This window comes from Natrix helvetica (genome assembly GCF_964273705.1).
Source record: "Natrix helvetica genome assembly, chromosome: 13".
Taxonomy (NCBI): domain Eukaryota; kingdom Metazoa; phylum Chordata; class Lepidosauria; order Squamata; family Natricidae; genus Natrix; species Natrix helvetica.
In genome coordinates, this window is record NC_138557.1 from 9,004,754 (window position 1) to 9,028,995 (window position 24,242).

A 24,242-nucleotide genomic window follows, 5' to 3' on the forward strand; every position below is an offset into this window, starting at 1 on the left:
TTCCTGTCATCTCTCAATGCAAAGTAAATATTCAAAAACAAACTTATGAAGATAGATATCCAAGATTATCTCGTTGTCGTTGTTTCCGCCATTTTAAGCCTTGGAAATTGACCATCCGGCCGGAAAAGACTAGCTAACTGTCTCACCTTCTGGATTGGCTCAGTTATTAAACTTTCAAATATACTTTTAATCTCTTGCTTTCCTAAGGAAGGTGGATTTAATTGCAGAATAAACATGCCCGGGCAAGCCGGTTGAAGCGGAAGGAGCAATTGTGTCTTGCTTTATTGAAAGTGTGAAGAGTGTGACACTCTCCAAAACAGAACACTTCAACAAGAGAATAATTATGTAATCTAAGGTTCTGGAACCTACCAGAGACAGAAAATGAAGACCTTAAGGATATCATGAGTACAATCTTAGTAGATTATATTAAGAGAGATAAAAATCAACTGTGGTGGGATATGGACTTAGTTTATAGGATAAATTCAGCATATGCTAGAAGTCATAATGTTCCAAGGGAGGTACATGTAAAATTTCTCAGGAGGACCACGAGGGATGAGGTGCTTGGGACCCAAAATACAGCCTGTTGTGCCTTAAAATGGTTTCTACTGTACAGCACAGTGAAGTTCCCATGATAATGGCTTTGCTCCACAAGAGGGCTCCCTCTAATACAGGATTGGGATAAATACATACCAAGGCTATGCCTGGCTATCAGATAGTATTATAATAAAAAATAATTAAAAAACAGGAAGGCGCTGTTGTTGGTTTGCTTTGTGCTGGGTTGGGTTGATCATAATAATTCCCCTTGGGGGGGAAGGAGGCCTCCTTTTCACTGTATGGTTTCTGTTTTTACTCTCTAGCTCGATGGTTTACATCTGAAAAAGAGTTTGAACACTACATCCGTTTTGATAACCATTCGGGCAACATACTGGCAGGAGTGGTTTTTGAGAACTGTGTGGCTAACAGCCAGGATCCCTTGCCACTCCAGGTAAGATGTTCTCTTGGTCTCTTCAAGTCAGTGGTGGGTTTCAAATTTATTTAGAACCTCTTCTGTAGGTGTGGTCTGCTTTGTGGGAGTGGCTTGCAGGCCATGTGACTTTAAGACTTGTGGACTTCAACTCCCAGAATTCCTCCTCTAGTCATGTTGGCTCAGGAACTCTGGCTTTGAAGTGTGCAAGTCTTAAAGCTGTCAAGTTACAAGACCCTTGCATCCCTAACCCTTTAGGGGAAAAAACCTCAGGGGTGTTCAAACTTGACAGCTTGAAGAAAGGTTTAAGGTTTAGATAGGACTCTTAGAGGCGGGGGGGGCAATTGGTGAGCCAGCCAATCAGTGAGCGGCAGGTGGGGCAAGCGTGGTGCGGACGGGCGGGGGGAGGGAGCTGGAACCGGTTCTAAACGGCACGGTAGATTTGTGGAACCTCTTCTATAGAAGAGGTTAGAACTGGCAGGAACCCACCCCTGCTCTGAGTGTACATAAAAAGACAAGATACATTTGTCAAGAATCATAAGGTGCAACACTTAATGATGGTCATAGGGTACAAATAAGCAATCAGGAAACAATCAATATCAATATAAATCGTAAGGATACAAGCAACGAAGTTACAGTCCTGTAGTCATAAGTGGGAGGAGATGGGTGATAGGAACGATGAGAAGACTAATAGTGATAATAATAAACTGGCTGTTTTTTGCTCGTTTTGGGGGTGGGGCACCCCCCAGGAGCACTCTACAAGCCTCCTAAAGGCTATTCATGCCCTTTTTTTGAAGAAGAAAAACGGGACCGTTTTCGCGAAAGACAGGCCATTTTGGAGAGGTCTGCAGAGTGCAAAACGTTTTTTTTTTTTTTTAAATTTGCCTCTTCCAAATCTTGGCGCGTCTCATACTCTGAGAAATACAGTAGCTTTGAATGCGCCTTGGAGAATTGTCATGGACTTTTCCGATGTCATTGATGTCAGTTTGGTTGTGGTTTGTCTTTAGGTTAGTTACCGGCTACGTTTCAAATATAGCCCTAGAAACGCTCCTCCGAGTGAGAGGACTGGTTTGACCCCCAACTTGGACCGAGATTGGTACACCCATTACCTCTTCCCATTGTTCCAGTTGCCGGGACCCAGAGAAGCAAAAAATGACGATGGAGGAACACCAGGTAATTTTTTTCCCCCAATGGTTATTTCCTGCTGAGAGATCATGTGATGTCCTGGGGCACGGCACAGAGATAACACCGACAGCTGGCAGGTTAAGCCGTCCCTTTATTGCTACAAATTTCCCCAAACGCTCCCACGTTTCTGGCCAGCCCCGGAGCAAAGTGATGTCAAACCCACACACCTCAAGCAACCTCTGGCTGCAATTAGTCCAGCCCAGTGCTGTGTACTCCAAGGCTGCACAGCAATACATCCAGCAGGGCAGAGTTCAGGAAGCAAAGGACCCAGGTAATTAGTCCAGAAAGAATTCAAGGGCTCTTGGGAAGTTCAAACGTCAGCACTCAACACTTCGAGAACTCCGCATTTGTTCGTGACAAATGCCCCTCCCCACAGCGTCTCCTTAAGTCTCATTCCCCAGGTGTGCCTTCTGAAGATGGGTGCCAGGTCTCCAAAATATCCCCTAATTAATTTACGAGCCTCTAGACAAAAGTTCCAAAGAAATCCAATCATTTATTAGGAGCAACATTTTGGCGATACCTGCCATGGAGTCAGATCTGATTTCCGTTTAATGGTGGCTGACCTTTACTCCTCCCCTCAGTCTGTGTCATAAATCACATCCACCAACGAAGTGCTGCAGCAGGTTGTAAACTTCCGCGCCTCGCATGCCTGCTGTAGAAATCTGAGATCCAACCCTGGTCGAAAGTATGCATGGAATTCTCCCTCCCTTTCAACTTGATAATAAGCATGGAAATCTTTTACAAGTTGACATTGGGTGGGGCATTCTTTTCCTGAGTAGCCTGCTCTGTCTGCGCTTTTCTCGCCTTCTCTCCACTCTCTGTGCTCTCGGATCAGGAGGGGGTAGTCCTTGCTCCTCGCCTGAGTTCTGTCTCTCATGTTCATCCTGCCCCTGTTGCTGTCTACAAGTTGTCCTAATCCTGAAAGGTCCTGGTCTGGCCTTCCCCATTTTCCTCTGAAGCCCCTCAATCTCTGTCCACTCAGTTTCCAGCTCATCTTCCTCCGCAGATTCAGGCTCCAATGGGGGCAATGACAGATCACCAGATCTTCAAGAGGACCTGGAAACACATGGTGCTGTCTTCTACTTCTGACTGGACTTAGGTCTTTCTGTACAACATGAAATATATTTGAATGGAAGTGTCATGACCCTTATCAAGTCTCTAGAACCTATGCTGTCTTCCCTCCCCGCCCCAAGGATCATTGTTGTTAAAGGCAAAGTTGGCCTAAAGTATGATAATGTGGCTCAAGTGTTGTACTAGAGTTATGGGAATTGAGGTTGAGTTACACCTATAGTTTTAGAAAGGGAGCGGATATCCTTTGGTGGTCCCTCAACCCAACATCCTTCACCGTGTTGCTGTTTTGAGATAAAACGATGTACAACGAAGCCACCTTGAACTAAAGAGGGGATATAAATCTAAGGAAGAGAACGAATAAGCCAATCAACTCTTCAAAACGCTGAATCATTGAAGAGTCCTTCACATCTTGCTAGGCTTCCGATGACTACATAGTCAGAATGATATCATTTTTTTGGCAGCAGTATTAAAATGCATCCTCATAATGCTTTTCTCTGGGATGTGACCTTGATTACTGTAGCTTGCAGCTTTGATATTTCAGATGGTTTCCTTTCAAAATATGAATCATGCTTGACATGTGTGGGTGTGTGTTTTATTAATACATTTTTCTTAATACACATGAAAAACTATATCTCCCTGAGCAACATGTTGTCTGGGTCCAATTGTTTTAAAGTACAAAAACAACAATGGTAATAGTAGTATAGCCTTTATGGTCATTGTACAAAATAAATACAACGGAGTTACAATACTCATTATAGTAATCCTAGTGTACATAGAAATAATAATCACATCATAATAGTACAATTAAAAGGGACACGGTGGCTCAGTGGCTAAGATGCTGAGCTTGTCGGTCAGAAAGGATGGCAGTTCAGCGGTTCGAATCCCTAGCGCCGCATAATGGAGGGAGCTCTCATTACTTGCCCCAGCTTCTGCCAACCTAGCAGTTTGAAAGCACGTAAAAATTGCACGTAGAAAAATAGGGACCACCTTGGGTGGGAAGGTAACAGCGTTCCGTGCGCCTTCGGCATTTAGTCATGCCGGCCACATGACCACGGAGACGTCTTCAGACAGCGCTGGCTCTTTGGCTTTGAAACGGAGATGAGCACTGCCCCCTAGAGTCAGGAATGACTAGCACATATGTGCAAGGGGAACCTTTACCTTTGATAGTACAATTAGCTTATCTATGCTTTAAAAAAATCCGTATATAGTGAATTATCCTTTTAGCCTTTTAAATTTCTGTTTCTATTAGTTAACCATCGGTAAAACAAGTCCCATGTTAGGAAAGATTCTGTTTCTTCCTTTTCTTTTAAGTGTTGGTCTATCCATCGCTGCACATTCTAATTTTTTTTTTAATGACACTTTCATCTGAAGGGATCTCTTCCTTTTTCCATGGCTGTGCAAAGACAGTTCTTGCTGCTTTTAACCCATGTAAAATTAAATATGTATTTCCTTTATCATACTGTTCTTGTAAGATACCCCAATAATATATTTCTGGTTTAAAATCGATATGTTGCTTTATTGTTTTAGAGCAGTGTTTCTCAAACTTGGCGACTTTAAGTCCTGTGGACTTCAACTCCCAGAATCCCCCAGCCAGCATAGCTGGCTGGGGAATTCTGGGAGTTGAAGTCCACAGGACTTAAAGTCGCCAAGTTTGAGAAACACTGTTTTAGAGGAATCAGACAAGCTATATCGGCTAACAGATTAACAGAGTTGGAAGGGACCTTATAGGTCATCCAGTCCAACTCCCCGCTGAAGCAGGAGAGCCTACACCATTGGTGCTACCTGTTGAAGTTCTGAATGGAATGCCACCTCTTTTTTATATGGCATCCTTCTTCTTCTTCTTCTTCTTCTTCTTGTTTTGCTAGGGTACTTCCGTGAAGGTTTCCTTGCAGTGCAACATGTGGTAGACATGGCCATCATCCAGTACCATGCCAACGCATCGAGTTCCGATGTTCCGGATCGGGTGAATTCTTCCAGCTTCCACTTTTGGATTCGGCGCTTTCCTTATCCCCCTTATGTCAATGACCTCTTCCTCGTGGCTATCCAGAACCAGCTTCCCTTGCTACTCATGCTGAGCTTCACCTACACCTCCCTCAACATTGTCCGTGCCGTGGTACATGAGAAGGAGAAGAAGCTGAAGGTAACAGAAGGATCTGCTGTGGGTGGGGTAGGGTAGGGTAGAATAGAATAGAATAGAATAGAACAGAATAGAGAATCAGGAATGGAAGGGAAGGGAATGGAATGGAATAGAATAGGAATAGAGAATCAGGAATAGGAATGGAATAGAATAGAATAGAATAGAGAATCAGGAATAGAGTAGAGTAGAGAAGGAATAGGAATGGAATGGAATAGAATAGAGAATTGGGAATAGAATAGAATAGAATAGAATAGAGAATCAGGAATAGAGTAGAGTAGAGAAGGAATAGGAATGGAATGGAATAGAATAGACAATTGGGAATAGAATAGAATAGAATCGAGAATCAGGAATAGAGTAGAGTAGAGTAGGTAGCAATAGGAATGGAATAGAATAGAATAATAGAATAGAATAGAATAGAATAGAATAGAATAGAACAGAGAATCGGGAATGGAATAGAGTAGAATAGAAAAGAATAGAATAGAATAGAGAATCAGGAATGGAATGGAATAGAATAGAATAGAATAGAACAGAATGTAGAACAAAACAGAACAGAAAACAGAATATGGAATGAATAGAGGGGAGGGGGGGAGGGGAGGATAGGATAGAAACTTTATTGCCCCTTTAAATGTACCCTAATCAGCATATATTAAAACAAAATTCCATTGCATTCAGCTCTCAAAAGATAACCCACCTACACCTACACACACATGACACAGAGAAACATCACAGCCTAGTAGTTATATATGAATGTATATACGTACATAGCAAAAAGCAAAATCCTAGGAGTTTACAGGACGGGTGGCATAAGGATCAAAACTGTTCCAGAGTCCAGCAGTCCTGTGATCAAAACCTCCCCCCCCCCAAGGGGAACAAGAGACACAGACTTTGAAGTGGGTGGGTGGAAATATAAACGATAGGTTTTTGCTCCTCCCTGTTGCTTAGCCAGGTACGTCTCATTCCATGTGGAATTTTGTGTCCCTAGGAGTACATGCGCATGATGGGACTCAGTAACTGGCTACACTGGAGCGCCTGGTTCCTCCTCTTCTTCCTCTTCCTCTTAGTGTCCATCTTCTTTGTCACCATCCTCTTCTGTGTCCAGGTGAGTATCCTCGTTTTCTTTCTTTTTTTAATCGTACCCTTTGAAGAAGATATATGAACAAAGCGCAGGCAGTCCTCAACTTACAACAGTTCATTTAGTGGCAAAGTGACAACATCTTCATTTCACGACCCCATAATCCAGGGGTGTCCAAACTTGGGAACTTTAAGACTTGTGGACTTCAACTCCCAGAATTCCCCAGCCAGCCATCCTGTCCCTTCTTCAATGCTCAAATGCAAAAGGGGAATCAGTTCTCCCTTTTGTTTTGTTTATAGTTTATTTTGATAGCCCTCTGCCAGCGAAAAAGGAGCCTGCGCCACCCACCCTGCCACCCTAAGTTCCATTTTCACTAGCAGAGGGCACCATGGGTCGGTCCCTTGCTGTTTCCAGGCTGGCCCTGTGGGCCAGATCTAAGCACCCCGCGGGCCTTGAGTTTGACACCCCTGGAGTAGGAGAACCTATTAACAGGCTTCCATTTTTTGCAGGTGAGTGGACAGGGGGCAGTCTTGGCCAACAGCGACCCAACTCTGGTCTTCACTTTCCTGGCCTTGTTTTGCATCTCAACCATCTCCTTCAGCTTCATGGTGAGCACGTTCTTCTCAAAAGGTGAGCAAGGGGGTTTCTACGATGGGTATCGGCGTGCACGCAGCGTGACTACTATTTTGAGACAACCCAGGAGTAAAACACAGTACACAGAGGTTTTGTCTTTCAAACAGTGGTTTATAGACAAGACATATATACATACATACGCGTGTTAGGCAAATGCCAAGCAAGAATCGATCTTCAACTCTACACGGAGAACTACAATGGAGATAGAACACGAGGAGAGAGAGACACCCTCACATGGCCTCCGTTATATATATACAGCTTCTTAAAGTGACAGTAACCCTGCTGACTCATCCTCATGCCATCATCTCGGTTTACAGCCGTACAGCAGCTGGTCAGCTATTAAATTGTCATTACACTGATAATGGGCTTCCTGGTAGAGTTGCCTAGTTGCCACTCAATCCTAGCTAAGCTGCCATCTTTCCTTATTACATAAAACTATTTACGTACCATTACTAGTAAAAGTTTGTCTCTCAATAACTGTGTGGATATTTTCTTGATGTTACAGAAAGAGATTTCCCTCCTTTACGTTGCGTTGTGGTGGCGTTGTCGTTGTTCTGGGAATCTCTGGTTGGGCTTCCATCTGAGTATTAATCATGTTTGATCCACATTGCTTTAGCAGGGCAGTCGGTGTTTTTAAGAAATGAAAACCTGGGCTATAGGCAGAATCCGAATTCTTTTCTGCCCTCCTTATATGTACTATGTCTAGACAAATTGTACTTGTCTTTCAAAGGCCAGGAGAGAATTGTGTTGTAACTTTAAAGAGGGAAGAGAGATAATGAATTTGTTTGTAACTGTTGTAAAGCAAATGGGAAGTCTTTCCTTTCCCCCTTCTCCTCCTTTCCTCTCCTCCTCTCCCTTTCTCTTCTCTTCCTCATTCCCTCTTTCCTTCCTTTCATCCTTCCCTTCCCCCTCCCTCCTTATCTCTCTTTCCTTTTACTCCTTCCTTCTTCCCTTCCTTTTCTTTCCTCTTTTCCTTTTCCTTTCCCTTCCTCTTTTCCTTTCCTTTCCTTCTTTCCTTTCCCTCTCCTCCTCCTTTCCTCTCCTCCTCTCCCTTTCTCTTCTCTTCCTCTTTCCCTTTTTCCTTCCTTCCTTCCCTCCTCCCTCCCTCCTTATCTCTCTTTCCTTTTACTCCTTCCCTTGTCCTTTCTACTACTCCTTTTATTTATTTTTTTAAAAAATCACTTTTTATAATATCACATTCCTCTTTGATATGAAAATCTTTTGAAACTATATTTAAAAGAAGAAGAAGCCAGCGGTGCAATGCCAAATTCCCCATCTTCGCCCCTCCTCCTCCTCCTCCTCCTCCTCCTCCTCCTCCTCCTCCTCCTCCTCCTCCTCTTCCTTCCCTCTCCTCCAGCCATCCTGAGATTCCCCTGGGTTTATCTATCGCAAATGCATTGGCTCTCCAACGACCACCAAGCCCCGTTGCTTCTTTTTACAGTCAATATCCACTTTGTGTTTGCAGCCAATGTAGCCGCAGCTGCGGGAGGTTTCCTCTATTTTTTCTCCTACATTCCGTACTTTTTTATCTCCCCCCGCTACGACCACATGACCCACAGCCAGAAACTCTCGTCCTGTCTGATCTCCAACGTCGCCATGGCTATGGGGGCTCAGCTGATCGGCATGTTTGAAGGGAAAGGTGAGCAGAGCAAGATGGCTTCTTCCTTCCATGTCCCCCCCCCCCCCGTCCCCTGTAAGTTTGGTGCCAATGTCTGAGGTTACATTGTCAGGAATATTATTATACATATTCATATATTTACAGTATATGAAAAGTTTCCAACATGGTAACTTTAAGAGGGGTGGACTCCAACTCCCAGAATTCCCCAGCCAGCATGCTGTAAATCAGTGTTTCTCAACTTTGGCAACTTTTAAGTTGTGTGGACTTCAACTCCCAGAATTCCCCAGCCAGCCAGCCAGGGATGGATGGATAGATGAGAGAGAGACACACACAGAGACAGAGAGAGAGACAGAGAGAGAGAGAGATGGATAGAAGGATGGATGGATGGACGGACAGACAGAAAGATAGAAAGGCAGAAAGATAGAAAGGCAGAAAGATAGAAAGGCAGAAAGAAAGGCAGAAAGATAGAAAGACAGAAAGATAGAAAGATAGATGGATGGATAGAAAGCAGAGATGGGTTGCTCCCGGTTCGGCCCAGATCAGCCGAACTGGTAGCAGTGGCTGGAGGCTCCGCCCACCCGCCCGGACTCTTCTGAGCATGCACAGAAGTGTCGGGCATGGGAGCGCACCTGAACTGGTAGTAAAAAAATTGGCAACCCACCACTGATAGGAAGATAGATGTATGGATGGATAGATGGATAGATAAGGTAAGATATGATAAGGCAAGATAAGACAGAGAGAGAGAGAGAGAGAGATAAAAGAAATCCTTGTTGCATGCTATTTATTTGGAGTTTTAAAAGTTTGCACTTCCAAATTTGCAGTTTAAAATATTTGCAGAGTTTTAAAATTGCAACTGCTTTTCTACTGTTCGTGATCTGTAAACTGCTGAGAGTCAGCTTACGGCGGAGATGGCTAGCATATGAATTTAATTAAATAAGGAACTAAATAAAAGCTTGTATTTTCCAGGCACGGGGATACAGTGGGGAAACCTGATGAAAGCTGTCAGCGTAGATGATAACTTCACAATGGCTCATGTCCTGGGTATGCTTCTCCTGGATTCTGCGATCTATGGCTTGGTTGCTTGGTACATGGAGAATGTATTCCCTGGAGAATATGGCATCCCACAACACTGGTACTTCTTTGTCACGGTAAGCATTGGGCATCTCTCTCTCTCTTCATCTATCCATCCATATCTAACTATCTCTGTCTGTCTGTCAGTCTGTTTATCTCTATTTATCTCTACCTTTATCTATCTATCTATCTATCTATCTATCATCTATCTATCTATCTATCTACCTACCTACCTACCTACCTACCTACCTACCTACCACTGTCTATCTATATCTATTTAGCCTATCTATCTATCTATCTATCTATCTATCTATCTATCTATCTATCTATCTATCTATCTATCTATCTATCTATCTATCATCTATCATCTATCATCTACCTACCTACCTACCTACCTACCACTGTCTATCTATATCTATTTATCCTATCTATTCTACCTACCTACCTACCTACCTACCTACCTATCTATCTATCTATCTATCTATCTATCTATCTATCTATCTATCTATCTATCTATCTATCTATCTCTATTTATTCTATCTATTCTATTTCTTTCTTTCTTTCTATCTATCTATCTCTATCTATCTATCTATCTATCTCTATCATCTATCTATCTATCTATCTATCTATCTATCTATCTATCTATCTATCATCTATCTATTCTATTCTATCTATTCTATCTATTCTATCTATTCTATCTATTCTATCTATTCTATCTATTCTATCTATTCTATCTATTCTATCTATTAATTATTCAATCTATCATGTAACTACCCTGTTTCCCTGAAAATAAGACCTCCCCAGATAATAAACCCAATTGGGATTTTGAGCGCATGCGCTAAAATAAGCTCTCCCCTGAAAATAAGCCCTCCCCCAAAATATTGCAACACAGCAGCAGCCATGAGGTGACCACGCTTGCCGCCTCCTGGACCTCAAAAATAATAAGTCCTCCCCAAAATTAACGCCAAGCGCTTATTTCGGGAAGAAAATAAGACCCTGTCTTATTCGGGGAAAACATGGTATCTATCCATCTATTTATCTCTCTCTCTATCTATCTACAAAAACTATCCATCCATCCTCCTCTATCTATTTGTTTAATTTTTAAAGCCACCTATCTCAAAGAAGTTATTTCTTTTCCTTCTTGGACGGTGTATGTTTGGGTTAATTCTTTTAGCAGCGAGAAGAGTTCACAAACCGACTTTCCAAGCTGCGTGTTGGAAAAAGGCCCTTACAATTTTAGCCGCCGCTTTGTCAGCACCAATATGAGTTATTTTGTGAGCATTTAAGGTGCCTAGGTTTTACCCGTAGACAATAAGGAGACTGCGTCATTCGCCATACGGAATGAATAAAAAGTAAGAAACTGTTAACCAGATTGAGGACAAATTTTCCTGTAGAAAAAACTACCTAGAGGGGTCACTAAAAGTCAACACTAGCTTAATGGCAGACAGTCAATCAATAGACTATTGATGTTAGAAATGCAATTTGCAGTAATGTACGGTATTTGGGACTTGTGCGTATCAATGTTTGAAAAGCGTCTTTATGGCTTTCCGTTTATGAAAAGTGGGTTTCACAGCCTTTAGAAATGGCTCGCTATCTTTTTAAACGCCATTCCCAACGAGAACGTGTATACTTTCGAAAGCTCCTTCTGATTTTTCTTCCCTGGGTCAGTCTTTCGGAAAGGAATGATGGGTTCTCTTTGTTCCTTTAGCCTTCTTACTGGTGTGGGAGTCCCCAGACCGTTCTAGGGAAAGAGAAGGAAGAGGAGGAAGATCCAGAGAAGGCTTTGAAAAGCCAATTCATAGAGGAGGAGCCTTCGGATTTGGTGTCGGGCATCAAAATCAAACACCTTTCCAAGGTGAGCTGCTTCTGCAGGTTGATTCCCTCCCTAAGTGCAGAATCATCCTTAAAGTTCCAATTTATTAATACAGGTACGTTGGCACATCTGTGGAATTCCAACTCTGATTTACATCCTGGAATTCCACCCAGTTGAAAGTTCGTGATCTATCCCTACACCCGTAAATCAATCACGTGACCCAATCTTCTTCTTCCTTTAAGAATCTTTGGCCTGCCAGCCAAGCTCAGGGCGCACCAAAGACCTCACAATTCAATCCTGAGCTATAAACATTCTTTTCAGTAGGTTCCCATGTTTTCATGCCCCTTTAGTCATTTGACTCTAAAGGCATAACTTGAATACAGCAAAACATCTAGGGCAGTTTTACTGAATCTATTGTAGAAAGAATGGGACACCATGGCTCAGTGGCTAAGATGCTGAGCTTGTCAATCAGAAGGTCGGCGGTTTGGCGGTTCGAATGCCCAGTGCCGTGTAACGGAGTGAGCTCCCATTATTTGTCCCAGCTTCTGCCAATCTAGCAGTTTGAAAGCACGTAAAGAATGCAAGTCAAAAAATAGGAACCACCTTTAGTGGCAAGGTAACGATGTGTGTGAGGGGAACGTTTGCCTTTATCTTTATTGTAGAAATATCTTTATCCTTTTTTTCTTGGTTGTCTCCAGGTATTCAAAGTGGGAAACAAAACCAGAGAAGCGGTGAAGGAACTGACTCTTAATATGTACGAAGGACAAATCACCATCCTTCTCGGACACAACGGGGCCGGGAAAACCACAACTCTGTCCATGCTGACAGGTGAGGCTTTGACCTAGCTCAGATCTGCAACTCAGACCGTATCATATAAACAGACAGTTAGCCTCCGTTTCCCAGCGTCCCAGAGGTCCCCCTATACACAGAAGAAAGCACCATCTTTTAAACAGAGTTCTACGAAAAACTTACCTGTATTGGAGGGTTGGAAGCAGAGTTCGACCTCCTGTTGGTCAGCAAGCATGAAAAAGGCAGCAGCTTTTTGGAGAATGTACGTGTAATTGTTATGTTTACTGCTGAGGAAGAGGGATGGTGCTTAGTTATGTTAAGGAAGGTTTTTAAGACCTTCAAATTTATAATACAATACAATAGCAGAGTTGGAAGGGACCTTGGAGGTCTTCTAGTCCAACCCCCTGCCTAGGCAGGAAACCCTGTACCGTTTCAGACAAATGGCTATCCAACATCTTCTTAAAGACTTCCAGTGTTGGGGCATTCACAACTTCTAGAGGCAAGCTGTTCCATTGGTTAATTGTTCTCACTGTCAGGAAATTTCTCCTTAGTTCTAAGTTGCTTCTCTCCTTGATTAGTTTCCACCCATTGCTTCTTGTTCTGCCCTCAGGTGCCTTGGAGAATAGTTTGACTCCCTCTTCTTTGTGGCAACCCCTGAGATATTGGAAGACTTCTATCATGTCTCCCCTAATCCTTTGTTTTATTAAACTAGACATACCCAGTTCCTGCAACCGTTCTTCCTGTGTTTTAGCCTCCAATCCCCTAATCCTCTTTGTTGCTCTTCTCTGCACTCTTCCCAGGGTCTCCACATCTTTTCTATATCGTGGTGACCAAAACTGAATGTAGTATTCCAGGTGTGGCCTTACCAAGGCTTTATAAAGTGGTATTATCTTCCCCTTCGTTCTAATGTCGCTTAAGTGGTGTGGTGGCCTAGAGAAAGAGCTCTTGCCTCACAATCAGGAGGCTGTGAGTTCAGTCTTAAGTAGAGGGAGATATTTCTTTCTCTGGGCACCATGAGAATATATCTGCTGAACAAAACTCCTCATTGGCGACAGGAAGGGCATCTGGCCAATAAACACTCTTCTAGCTCCATTCAGTTGCTCAGACTTCATCCCACAAGGGATTATGGGGTCATTAAAAGATGATGATGATGATTCTAATGTCTCTTAAATCTCCTTATTCTAAATTTATTGGCATATTTATAAATAATTTAGACTTTTATGACTGCCCGCTGTTACATTATAAAGATATACCTGTATCAGTGGTGGATTCAATTTTTTTTACTACTGGTCCTGTGGGACTGGCTTGGTGGGCGTGGCAGGGGAAGGATACTGTAAAACCTCCATTCCCTCCCCACTCCAGGGGAAGGTTGATGCAAAATCCCCGTTTCCTCCCGATCAGCTGGGACTCTGGAGGCAGAGAATAGATGGGGGCGGGGCCAGCCAGAGGTGGTATTTACTGGTTCTCCAAACTACTCAAAATTTCCACTACCTGTTCTCCAGAACTGGCCAGAACCTGCTGAATACCACTTCTGACCTGGATCCTCTTTTTCTCCTTGGCTGTTTCTTAGGACTGTACCCTCCAACAAGTGGACAGGCGTACATCAATGGCTACGAAATCTCTCAAGATATGGTTCTCATCCGGAAGAGCTTGGGTCTTTGTCCTCAGCACGATGTCCTCTTTGACCACATGACGGTAGAAGAGCATCTGTACTTCTACTCTGGGGTAAAATTTGGTCAATGTTTACTTGGATTTCTGTAGTCTCTGTCTTTCTGGGGTCCACTCATTTTCCTGGTTGAAAAGTCCAGAGGTGGTGTGGTTGGCCACTATTCGTGGTCTGTCATTTTAACAGAGTTGGAAAGGACCTTCTAGGTCATCTAGTCCAACCTCTCTCCGCTCAAGCAGGAGAACCTACACCATTTTTGACAATTGGTAGTCCAATCTTTTCTTGAACGTCTCAAGTGATGAAGCTCCCATAACTTCCGAAGGCAACTTCTGTTCCATTGGGTTGATTGCTCCCACTGTCAGAAAATTCCTCCTTATTTCCAGGTTGAATCTCTCCTTCTTAAGTTTCCATCCATTATTCCTTGTCTGGCCTTCAGGTGCTTTGGAGAATAGCTTGACCCCCTCCTCCTCTCTGTGGCAAACTCTCAAATATTGGAAGACTGCTATCATGTCTCCCCTGGTCCTTCTCTTCTCTAGACTAGCCATGCCCTGTTCCTGCAACCGTTCATCATAGGTTTTAGCCTCCAATCCCCTAATCATCCTGGTTGCTCTTCTCTGGACTTTTTCTAGAGTCTCAACATCTTGTTGAGTGAATGTTGTTAAGTTGACTGAATGTCATAATAATATCTAATCTGATCAGTTTGGTTTCTATTGGAAACGCGCTGTTCACATATCGATTTGACATTTTTTATAAAAAATTAAATAATTACAATAAAATAAACAAATAATAAAATGAAATAAAATACCACATACGCTTTTTTTTCTTTCTCTTCCATCTCAGCTGAAAGGATTTCCTGCTGAAAAACGCCCGGGGGAGATCACTCATACCCTGCACATCCTCAACTTACAAGAGAAACGTAGGACGTTGTCAAAGGCCCTTTCCGGAGGGATGAAACGCAAGCTCTCCATTGCTATTGCTCTCATTGGGGACTCCAAGGTGTGGCTCAGCTAAGTCCCTTCCTTGCATCCTTGGGCATCTGCCCAGGTGGTTCTGAGAGAGTCTGGTGAACTTGGTACCTTGCAGGGTGGGTGGGTGTGGACCGCTTGCTTGCTTGCTTTCCCAACGGTAGGAGATGGAGTGGGGAGGTTGAGTGTCCCCACCCTCTCGAAATGGAAGCCCTTGTTTTGCCATCAAGGTCCTTCTTCATATAAAATGTAAATGAACGGTCAGGAAACTCCAGGGGTTGCTGATTTTTATGGTAGTTACACCCTGCCATTTTGGCAAGTTGAAAGGAGGAGGTGTATGGGACTCCCAATTGTTTGCCCATATTACAACAATTCTGGGCACCAGTCAGGATTAAGAGTGAGTCGTTACACTGAATTGACCTCTGCAACTGAACGAGAGAGTTAAATCTAAATTTTTCTTTACTTTCCTTCTTTCTTTCTTTCCTTCCTTCTATCCTTCCTTTTCTTCCTTCTTTCATTTTTTCTTTCCTTTCCTTCCTTCTTTCATTTTTTCTTTCCTTTCTTGTTTTCTTCTTTCTTAACTTCCTTTTTTCTTTCCTTCTTTCCTTCCTTCTTTCCTTCCTTCTTTCCTTCTTTTATAATAAAAAATGATCCTCTCATCTTCAAACCATAATATCTACCACATGACCAAATTGAGAAAAGAGTGCATCTTTCTAGTTCTTAATTTTTTAATGCTATCATTCACATCCTTGATATAATGCATATGGTGTATATGAATAGCCATCTTCCAATAAGCTGACCTTAAGGCGCCCAGGATGATAGAGAAGGATGGCAAGAGAGGCTTTTCTCCCCTGGAAGGGGAATAATTGCTAAATCCAACTACTTCAGATTGTGTCCACCAATCCCTCTTCTTTCTTCCTTCTGAGTGTGCCATTACCTCCACCACTACTTTCCATTACACTACCCCACTTCTCAGCTCGAGACCTGGGAGACTGCCTTTCAGCCACACTGGTGTTCTGACTTAGGCTTCCCAAGAGCCTGAAGCAAACTCCTTGTCCCGACAAAAACCCCTTTTATTAATTGACTGAATTCTGCTCATTCACATCCAGCAAAGTCTTTCAAGGGAGGATTTACAGTCACCGACCTTCTCTGGCTTGGAGAGCTGCCAGGCCGATCTCTGCAGAACTTGGCAAGAAGTCTCGGAGAGTCACGAACCAATGAAGCGAACTAATGTTCTCCTGCAAACTCCACTCCCCTTTCGCTCCTCTTTTCTTTCCTCTGGGAGGGGCCATTCATCGTCCATCTGTGGCCTTACACCCAAGTCAACCCCTGTTCTTTAGCTGTTCCCTTCGGCTGGCAACTCTGTGCATGCGCACACTGGGAACTGGCTCCAGCTGTTCTTCTGCCTCACTGATGTCTGACTCTGAAGGCAGCTGATAACTGTCAGACGGCCCTGGCCCCCTCTCTGCCTCCGACACAGAGCCCTCATCAGAGCCTTCCCCAGACTCCAGGACTGGCCCATGTTCCTCCCCAACCCTCCTCAATGTCCAAATCTGCTGCCAGCTCCTCTGGCTGTTGGTGGGCCACAACAACTGGGCCCACTGGATTGCAACCAACTCTCAACCCAACCCACCACCCCCTCCTGTTCTCTGCAGGTGGTGATGCTGGATGAACCTACCTCAGGCATGGACCCCGTTTCACGGCGGGCCACCTGGGAGCTCCTGCAGCAGCAGCGGAGAACTCGCACCATCTTGCTCACCACCCATTTCATGGATGAGGCAGACCTGCTGGGCGACCGCATCGCCATTATGGCCAAGGGGGAACTCCAGTGTTGTGGATCATCCCTCTTTCTCAAGCATAAATATGGTAAGGAGGTTAGGCTTGGAATAACAATGGAATGTCACTTGGAATGTACACTGGTCAGCATACATTGAAATGAAATTTCATTGCATACAGCTCTCAAAGGGGTCACCGCCTCCGATATACACTGCATAAACATTTATTTATTGATTGATAAGTTTGTCGAAACATGTGCAAGGTAACAGGTATAAGTATGAGCAGGGACATGAACGAAAGAAATGAATGCAGATCAATGGGGGCCGCAGGACAGGGACTGTAGGCACGCTGGTGCGTTTATGCATGCCCCCTTTACGGACCTCTTAGGAATGGGGCGAGGTCCACGGTAGACAGTTTGAGGTTGAAGCTGTGGAGGGGTTTGAGGGTGTAACAACGGAGTCAGTTAGAGCATTCCAGGCGTTGACCGCACTTGTTGCCAAAGTCGTATTTTCGGCAACCGAGTTTGGAACGGTTTACCTTGTTTGTATCGATGGTTTGCCCGTGTATTAGTGAGGTTGAAGCTGAAGTAGTCGTTGACAGATAGGACATTGTAGCAGACAATTTTGTGTACTATGCTTAGGTCAGACCACAGGCAGCATAGTCCCACGTTGTCCAAGCCCAAAATTTCAAGCCTGATGGCATAAGGGATTCTATTGTGAGCAGAGGAGTGAAGGACTCTTCTCACGAAATACCTCTGGACCCGCTCGATTGTATTAATGTCCAATAAACATGGAAGTATTTCCCCATTACTATCTTCCGGAAAATATTTTCAACTTCTGAGTCGATCTCTCAACTCTGACGTATTAACTATGAATGCTGTAACACTGGAAGTGTTTGAGAAGATGCTGGATAACCATTTGACTGAAGTGGTGTAGGGTTTCCTGCCTAGGCAGGGGGTTGGATTAGAAGACCTCCAAAGTCCCTTCCAACTATGCTATTCTATTCTATTCTCTATTCTATTCTATTCTATTCCATTCCATTCCATTCTATTCAACTACACCCAATCCTGATGGAAATTTTCAAGTTCAACCAGGCTTTTGCTGAATGTGGCCATCTCTTTAGCTCTGAAGGACATCAAAGTTAGGGATGATCTCAAGAAAGCAGCATCCAGTGCTCATCAAGCAATATCCTTCTTCCTTTTCAGGTGCTGGGTACCACATGGTGATGGTGAAAGAGCCCTATTGCAACCTCGGAGAGATCTCCCACCTCATCCATCATTATGTCCCAAACGCCTCTCTGGAGAGCAACGTGGGGGCAGAATTGTCCTTCATTCTACCCAAGGAGAGCACGCACAAGTAATCTCACCTTTAGTAACTACAGGGGATGACTGGGTGGGGTCCAAGTTTGCCAAAAGCTCAAAGTCTCAGTGGAAGAGATGGGAATTGGAGCCCATCCACCTGGAGAACCATGGGCTTGAAGGACTGGGAAAACCAAAGCCTTGACTAGACGAACTTTGGTTGGCGGGGTGATGTCTCTGCTTTTTAGTATGCTGTCTACATTTACCATAGCTTTCCTCCCCAGGAGCAAACGTCTTTTTAATTTCTTGGTTGCAGTCCCCATCTGAGAGACCATTAGGCCTATTTTATAGATAAACATGGCTGTAAAGTCTCTTGTTTACTTCACAGCATATTTTCTCCTGTATTGATTAAAATGCTATAATTACCAAGAGACTTTTTTAAAATGAAGATGATTATGGCTGACCTGAAGGGAGCTGTCCATGGGCTTCTCAAAATCAATCTGGATGGTGCTATGAATGTGGGGTCTAAATTCAAATCTCCTCCCTTACTTTTTCCTTCCAGATTTGAGGCTCTGTTCACAGAGCTGGAGTTACGCCGGGAAGAACTGGGCATTGCCAGCTATGGAGCTTCCGTTACCACAATGGAAGAGGTCTTCCTTAGGTAACTCTTTGTTGAGCTTGAAAAGTGAGCTTGAAAAGTGGGCGTGGAAGATGAATTTGGAAGATGAGCTTGAAAGATGAGTTGAAAGGTGAACTTGGAAGATGAGCTTGGAAGGTGAACTTGGAAGATGAGCTTGGAAGGTGGGCTTGGAAGGTGAGCTTGGAAGATGAGCTTGGAAGGTGAGCTTGGAAGGTGAGCTTGGAAGGTGAGCTTGGAAGATGAGCTTTGAAGGTGGGCTTGGAAGGTGAGCTTGGAAGGTGAGCTTGGAAGGTGAGCTTTGAAGGTGTGCTTGGAAGGTGAGCTTGGAAGGTGAGCTTGGAAGATGAGCTTGGAAGGTGAGCTTGGAAGGTGAGCTTGGAAGGTGAGCTTGGAAGATGAGCTTGGAAGATGAGCTTGGAAGGTGGGCTTGGAAGGTGAGCTTGGAAGGTGAGCTTGGAAGATGAGCTTGGAAGGTGGGCTTGAAAGGTGAGCTTGGAAGGTGAGCTTGGAAGATGAGTTTGGAGGATGAGTTTGGAGGATGGGTTGGCCTTCTCAAGAGTTCACATCCCATAAGGCTTGTCATGAGAGTAAAATGGGAGGAAGTGGGGAGCGGGAGAACGTAGAATTCTGAAAGCGGTCTCTTTCTTAAAGAGTTGGCAAGCTTGTGGACTCCAGCATGGACATCCAAGCCACCCAGCTGCCAGCTTTGCAGTACCAGCATGAACGGCGATCCAACGACTGGGCCATGGATGATTCCAGCAGCACGAGTGGCCTGACGAGTACGACCGATGACAGCGGGGCCCTCATCACCGAAGATTGCTCCAACATTAAGCTAAACACAGGGGTGGGTCCTCCTAACTCCTTTCATTGCTATGCTTTTTTTTTTACTTGCCTCCCACATTCCTCTCTTGGATCTTTGTCTCTGTCTGCATCTACCGTATTTTTCAGAGTATAAGATGCACCTTTCCCTCCCCAAAGAAAGAGCGTGGAAATGTTGGTGCGTCTTATACACCGAATACAGCCATTTTTGGCCTCCCGAAGCCTCGCTCCCACATCCCATTTTTGTGAAAAATGGGCCATTTTTCACAAAAACTGGGGCATTTTTTGCCTTCCCCCAACCCCCAGAAGCGCTCTGCAGTCTTCAGCACGGCTGGGGGAAGGGAAATTGCCCCCGTTTTGGTGAAATATAGACTGTTTTTCACCAAAACGGGTGTGTTTTTGCCTTCCCCGTGACCCCAGAAGCACTCTGCAGGCTTCAGCAGGGTTGGGGGAAGGCAAAAATGCCCCTCTTTTGGTGATAAACAGGAGCATTTTTACCTTCCCCCAGCCCTGCTGAAGCCTGCAAAGTGCTCCTGGGGGCTGGGGAAGACAAACTTTCTTTTCTTACTTACCTCTTAGAAATCTTGGTGCGTATTATACACCGGTGCGTCTTATACTCCGAAAAATACGGTATCTTTTTTGTTCTGTTTAATCTAGGTATGTCTCCCATCTCTACCCTCTTCCACTGTCTAGTTTCCAGAGTTTCTGGAAACTCACCTGCGTAAATCTCATCTTTTCCTCTCTCTCTCTCTCCCGCAGTTCTACCTCTGCTGCCAGCAGTTCTATGCCATGTTCATGAAGAGGGCAGTGTACAGTTGGCGCAACTGGAAGATGGTAGCAGCCCAGTTTTTGGTGCCTCTTATTTTCACGGCTTTTGCCTTGATTGCCGTCAAGACCTTCCCGGGGCCTCAAGACTCTCCATTGTTGAAGCTGACTTTAAATCCTTACGGACAGACCACGGTGCCTTTCTCCGTCTCCCAGGGCTCCAGCCTGGGCGAGAGGCTGGCAGTGCAGTACAAAGATGTGGTTGGTGCTGAACACCAGGAGCCGTTGGAGGTGGTAGGTCAGTGGCAATCAGAAACTTTCCTTCTAGAGAAGAACTCAGAAGATGGGGTGGGGGAGGTCCCTTGTGCTCATAAGACATTTTTCAGGTAGACCAGGCAGAAAATACAACCCGATCAGCTAATGAAGAGGGAATGGAAATTTGGCAGCATCCTTCCCCTGGAATGAGGAGGGAATGAAGATTTTACAGTATCCTTCCCCTAGAATGGGGAGGGAATTGAGATTTTACAGTATCCTTCCCCTGGAGTGGGGAAGGAATGGAGATTTTGCAGCATCCTTCCCCTAGAATGGGGATGGAATGGAGATTTTGCAGCATCCTTCCCCTAGAGTGCAGAGAGAATGGAGATTTTGCAGTATCCTTCCCCTGGAGTGAGGAGGGAATGGGGATTTTGCAGTAACCTTCCCCTGGAGTGGGGAGGGAATGGGGATTTTGCAGTATCCTTCCCCTGGAGTGAGGAGGGAATGGGGATTTTGCAGTATCCTTCCCCTGGAGTGAGGAGGGAATGGGGATTTTGCAGTATCCTTCCCCTGGAGTGAGGAGGGAATGAGGATTTTGCAGTAACCTTCCCCTGGAGTGGGGAGGGAATGGAGATTTTGCAGTAACCTTCACCTGGAGTGGGGAGGGAATGGGGATTTTGCAGTAACCTTCCCCTAGAGTGCAGAGGGAATGGAGATTTTGCAGTATCCTTCCCCTGGAGTGAGGAGGGAATGGGGATTTTACAGTATCCTTCCCCTGGAGTGGGGAGGGAATGGAGATTTTGCAGTATCCTTCCCTGGAGTGGGGAGGGAATGGGGATTTTGCAGTATCCTTCCCCTGGAATGGGGAGGGAATGGGGATTTTACAGTATCCTTCCCCTGGAGTGGGGAGGGAATGGGGATTTTACAGTATCCTTCCCCTGGAATGGGGAGGGAATGGGGATTTTGCAGTATCCTTCCCCTGGAGTGGGGAGGGAATGGAGATTTTGCAGTATCCTTCCCCAGGAGTGGGAAGGGAATGGGGATTTTACAGTATCCTTCCCCTGGAGTGGGGAGGGAATGGGGATTTTACAGTATCCTTCCCCTGGAGTGGGGAGGGAATGGGGATTTTGCAGTATCCTTCCCCTGGAGTGGGGAGGGAATGGGGATTTTGCAGTATCCTTCCCCTGGAGTGGGGAGGGAATGGGGATTTTACAGTATCCTTCCCCTGGAGTGGGGAGGGAATGGGGATTTTACAGTATCCTTCCCCTGGAGTGGGGAGGGAATGGGGATTTTGCAGTATCCTTCCCCTGGAGTGGAGAGGGAATGGGGATTTTGCAGTATCCTTCCCCTGGAGTGGGGAGGGAATGGGGATTTTACAGTATCCTTCCCCTGGAATGGGGAGGGAATGGGGATTTTGCAGTATCCTTCCCCTGGAGTGGGGAGGGAATGGAGATTTTGCAGTATCCTTCCCCTGGAGTGGGGAGGGAAAGGGGATTTTACAGTATCCTTCCCCTGGAGAGGGGAAGGAATGGGGATTTTGCAGTATCCTTCCCCTGGAGTGGGGAGGGAATGGGGATTTTGCAGTATCCTTCCCCTGGAGTGGGGAGGGAATGGGGATTTTACAGTATCCTTCCCCTGGAGTGGGGAGGGAATGGGGATTTTACAGTATCCTTCCCCTGGAGTGGGGAGGGAATGGGGATTTTGCAGTATCCTTCCCCTGGAGTGGGGAGGGAATGGGGATTTTGCAGTATCCTTCCCCAGGAGTGGGGAGGGAATGGGGATTTTACAGTATCCTTCCCCTGGAGTGGGGAGGGAATGGGGATTTTGCAGTATCCTTCCCCTGGAGTGGGGAGGGAATGGGGATTTTGCAGTATCCTTCCCCTGGAGTGGGGAAAGTGCTTATTACTTTGTGTTATACATGGCTAGAAGTCCAGTCAGTGAAAGGCCCTTCTCAATGGCTCCCTGTCAGACAGAGGCTTTGGGGCAAAGTGCTAGGATGGTAGGCAGGGCGGATAAGAGGAGCGCATGGGAGGGAGAAGGGAGAGGGCAGACATTCCTGAATAATCACTCTATGAAAAGCTTCTAGCCTTCAAAGTTACAAAGGTGCTTTTTTTTCAAGAGGCAACTGGACTTTCTGGTTTTCCTTTGAAGACGTTTCGCTTCTCGTCCAAGAAGCTTCTTCAGCTCAAACGTCTTCAAAGAAAAACCAGAAAGTCCAGTTGCCTCTTGAAAAAAAACACCTTTGGGACAACCGCGACCTGGATGATGGAGAATCTCCATAGACTTTCAAAGCTACCATTTATGGTCCTTGTGGTTAGAAACATCTGGGTCCCACATCTCCAATAAATACTGCTAATGGCTGGAATGGGGTACTTAGTCAGTGAGGAGGACATCTTCACTCCATGAAATGGTTGTCCTTGCAGGGAACCTGGAGGAATTCTTGATTTCTCGCGCATCCGAAGAAGCCGGAGCCTTTAATGAGCGCCACATAGCGGCAGCTTCTTTCCAAGAGACCTGGGACCAGGTCAACATCACTGCTCTTTTCAACAACCAAGCATTTCATTCCCCTGCCACTGCGTTGCTACTGGTGGACAACGCCTTGTTGAGGCTCATAGTTGGACCAAATGCCTCCATCACTGTTGCTAACTATCCTCAACCTCGCAACATGACCGAGACAGCAAAGGACCAGCTCCTAGAGTGAGTCCAAACTTCCTTCGTTTTTAATCTGTTTGCTGGCTTCAGATATATCCCATCTTTCACTCAAGAGGGCCTATGTATGCCCATCCCCAGAAGTGGTATTCAGCCGGTTCTGACCAGTTCTGGCGAACCGGTAGCAGAAATTTTGAGTAGTTCGGAGAACCGGCAAATGCAAACTTCTGGCTGGCCCCGCCCCTATCTATTCTCTGCCTCCTGAGTCCCAGCTGATTGGAGTCCCAGTTGATTGGCTCGGTCTTCTTTTGTTGTCCTGAACAGGAGAATAGAGCTGGAAAGTAGGTTAGTGGGGTGGGGAGGGAATGGGGATTTTACAGTATCCTTCTCCTGCCATGCCCACAAAGCCACACCATGCCCACCAAGCCATGCCCGCAAAACCGGTAGTGAACAAAATTGAATCCCACCACTGCCGGTTCCTCATGTAGCAACCAAGTGCCATTTCAAGTGTCGGGCATCAAGCCAGCTATCTGTCAGATTCGGGTTAATGTCAAGAGTTCCAAATAGCATCCAAAAGTAAATCAGAGTCCGAGGCAAAGGATTCCTCAAAGTTCCAATTTATGAAGAGAGCCATGTTGGCACATCTGGGAAAACCCGAATCTGAAGGCTTCTCGGTTTTCCCCACCTAGTTGAAAGTTCAAGATCTTGCCCCCACACCCATAAGTCCATCCCATGGTCCAATCTCCCACTGCCATGCTGGCAGCTTCCATCCATCCAGTTCCAGTCAGATGCAGAGGTGCAAAGACAAAGGATGACCTTGGCTTTCTAGAAAGAATATTGTTATGGCTACATAGCATCTAATGCCATACAATCCCCCCCTCCCATTTTCCCACAATAGAAAAGGCATAGAAAATAACAGAAAGTGTGTCAGGCCTGAGATCCACAAGAAAAGATGGCCGCAGGCCTGACACTACCCCTAGTGATCAATTGCAGTTCCACCAGAACTGGGGTAAAATGATTGGGGGAACCCAACACCTAATCAAAGTTTTCCATCTTT

General features: G+C 45.2%; 1 protein-coding gene across 4 annotated transcripts in view; it reads left to right on the forward strand.

Moving 5' to 3' along the window:
* Window positions 1–24,242, forward strand: part of ABCA3 (ATP binding cassette subfamily A member 3) — a 392,707-nt gene that overhangs the window by 32,635 nt on the left and 335,830 nt on the right. For all 4 annotated transcript variants that reach the window (XR_014176435.1, XM_081965875.1, XM_081965874.1 and 1 more), the window contains exons 4-20: window positions 858–985; window positions 1,972–2,137; window positions 5,086–5,360; window positions 6,340–6,456; window positions 6,939–7,059; window positions 8,528–8,701; window positions 9,647–9,828; window positions 11,460–11,606; window positions 12,263–12,392; window positions 13,924–14,078; window positions 14,860–15,015; window positions 16,640–16,850; window positions 17,965–18,115; window positions 18,620–18,718; window positions 19,349–19,541; window positions 20,276–20,579; window positions 22,960–23,233. Coding sequence is in view for 3 of the 4 variants with exons in the window: in XM_081965875.1 (XP_081822001.1) it covers window positions 858–985; window positions 1,972–2,137; window positions 5,086–5,360; window positions 6,340–6,456; window positions 6,939–7,059; window positions 8,528–8,701; window positions 9,647–9,828; window positions 11,460–11,606; window positions 12,263–12,392; window positions 13,924–14,078; window positions 14,860–15,015; window positions 16,640–16,850; window positions 17,965–18,115; window positions 18,620–18,718; window positions 19,349–19,541; window positions 20,276–20,579; window positions 22,960–23,233 (2,983 nt within the window). In the remaining variant the exon portion in view is untranslated. The remainder of the gene's footprint in view (window positions 1–857; window positions 986–1,971; window positions 2,138–5,085; window positions 5,361–6,339; window positions 6,457–6,938; window positions 7,060–8,527; window positions 8,702–9,646; window positions 9,829–11,459; window positions 11,607–12,262; window positions 12,393–13,923; window positions 14,079–14,859; window positions 15,016–16,639; window positions 16,851–17,964; window positions 18,116–18,619; window positions 18,719–19,348; window positions 19,542–20,275; window positions 20,580–22,959; window positions 23,234–24,242) is intronic.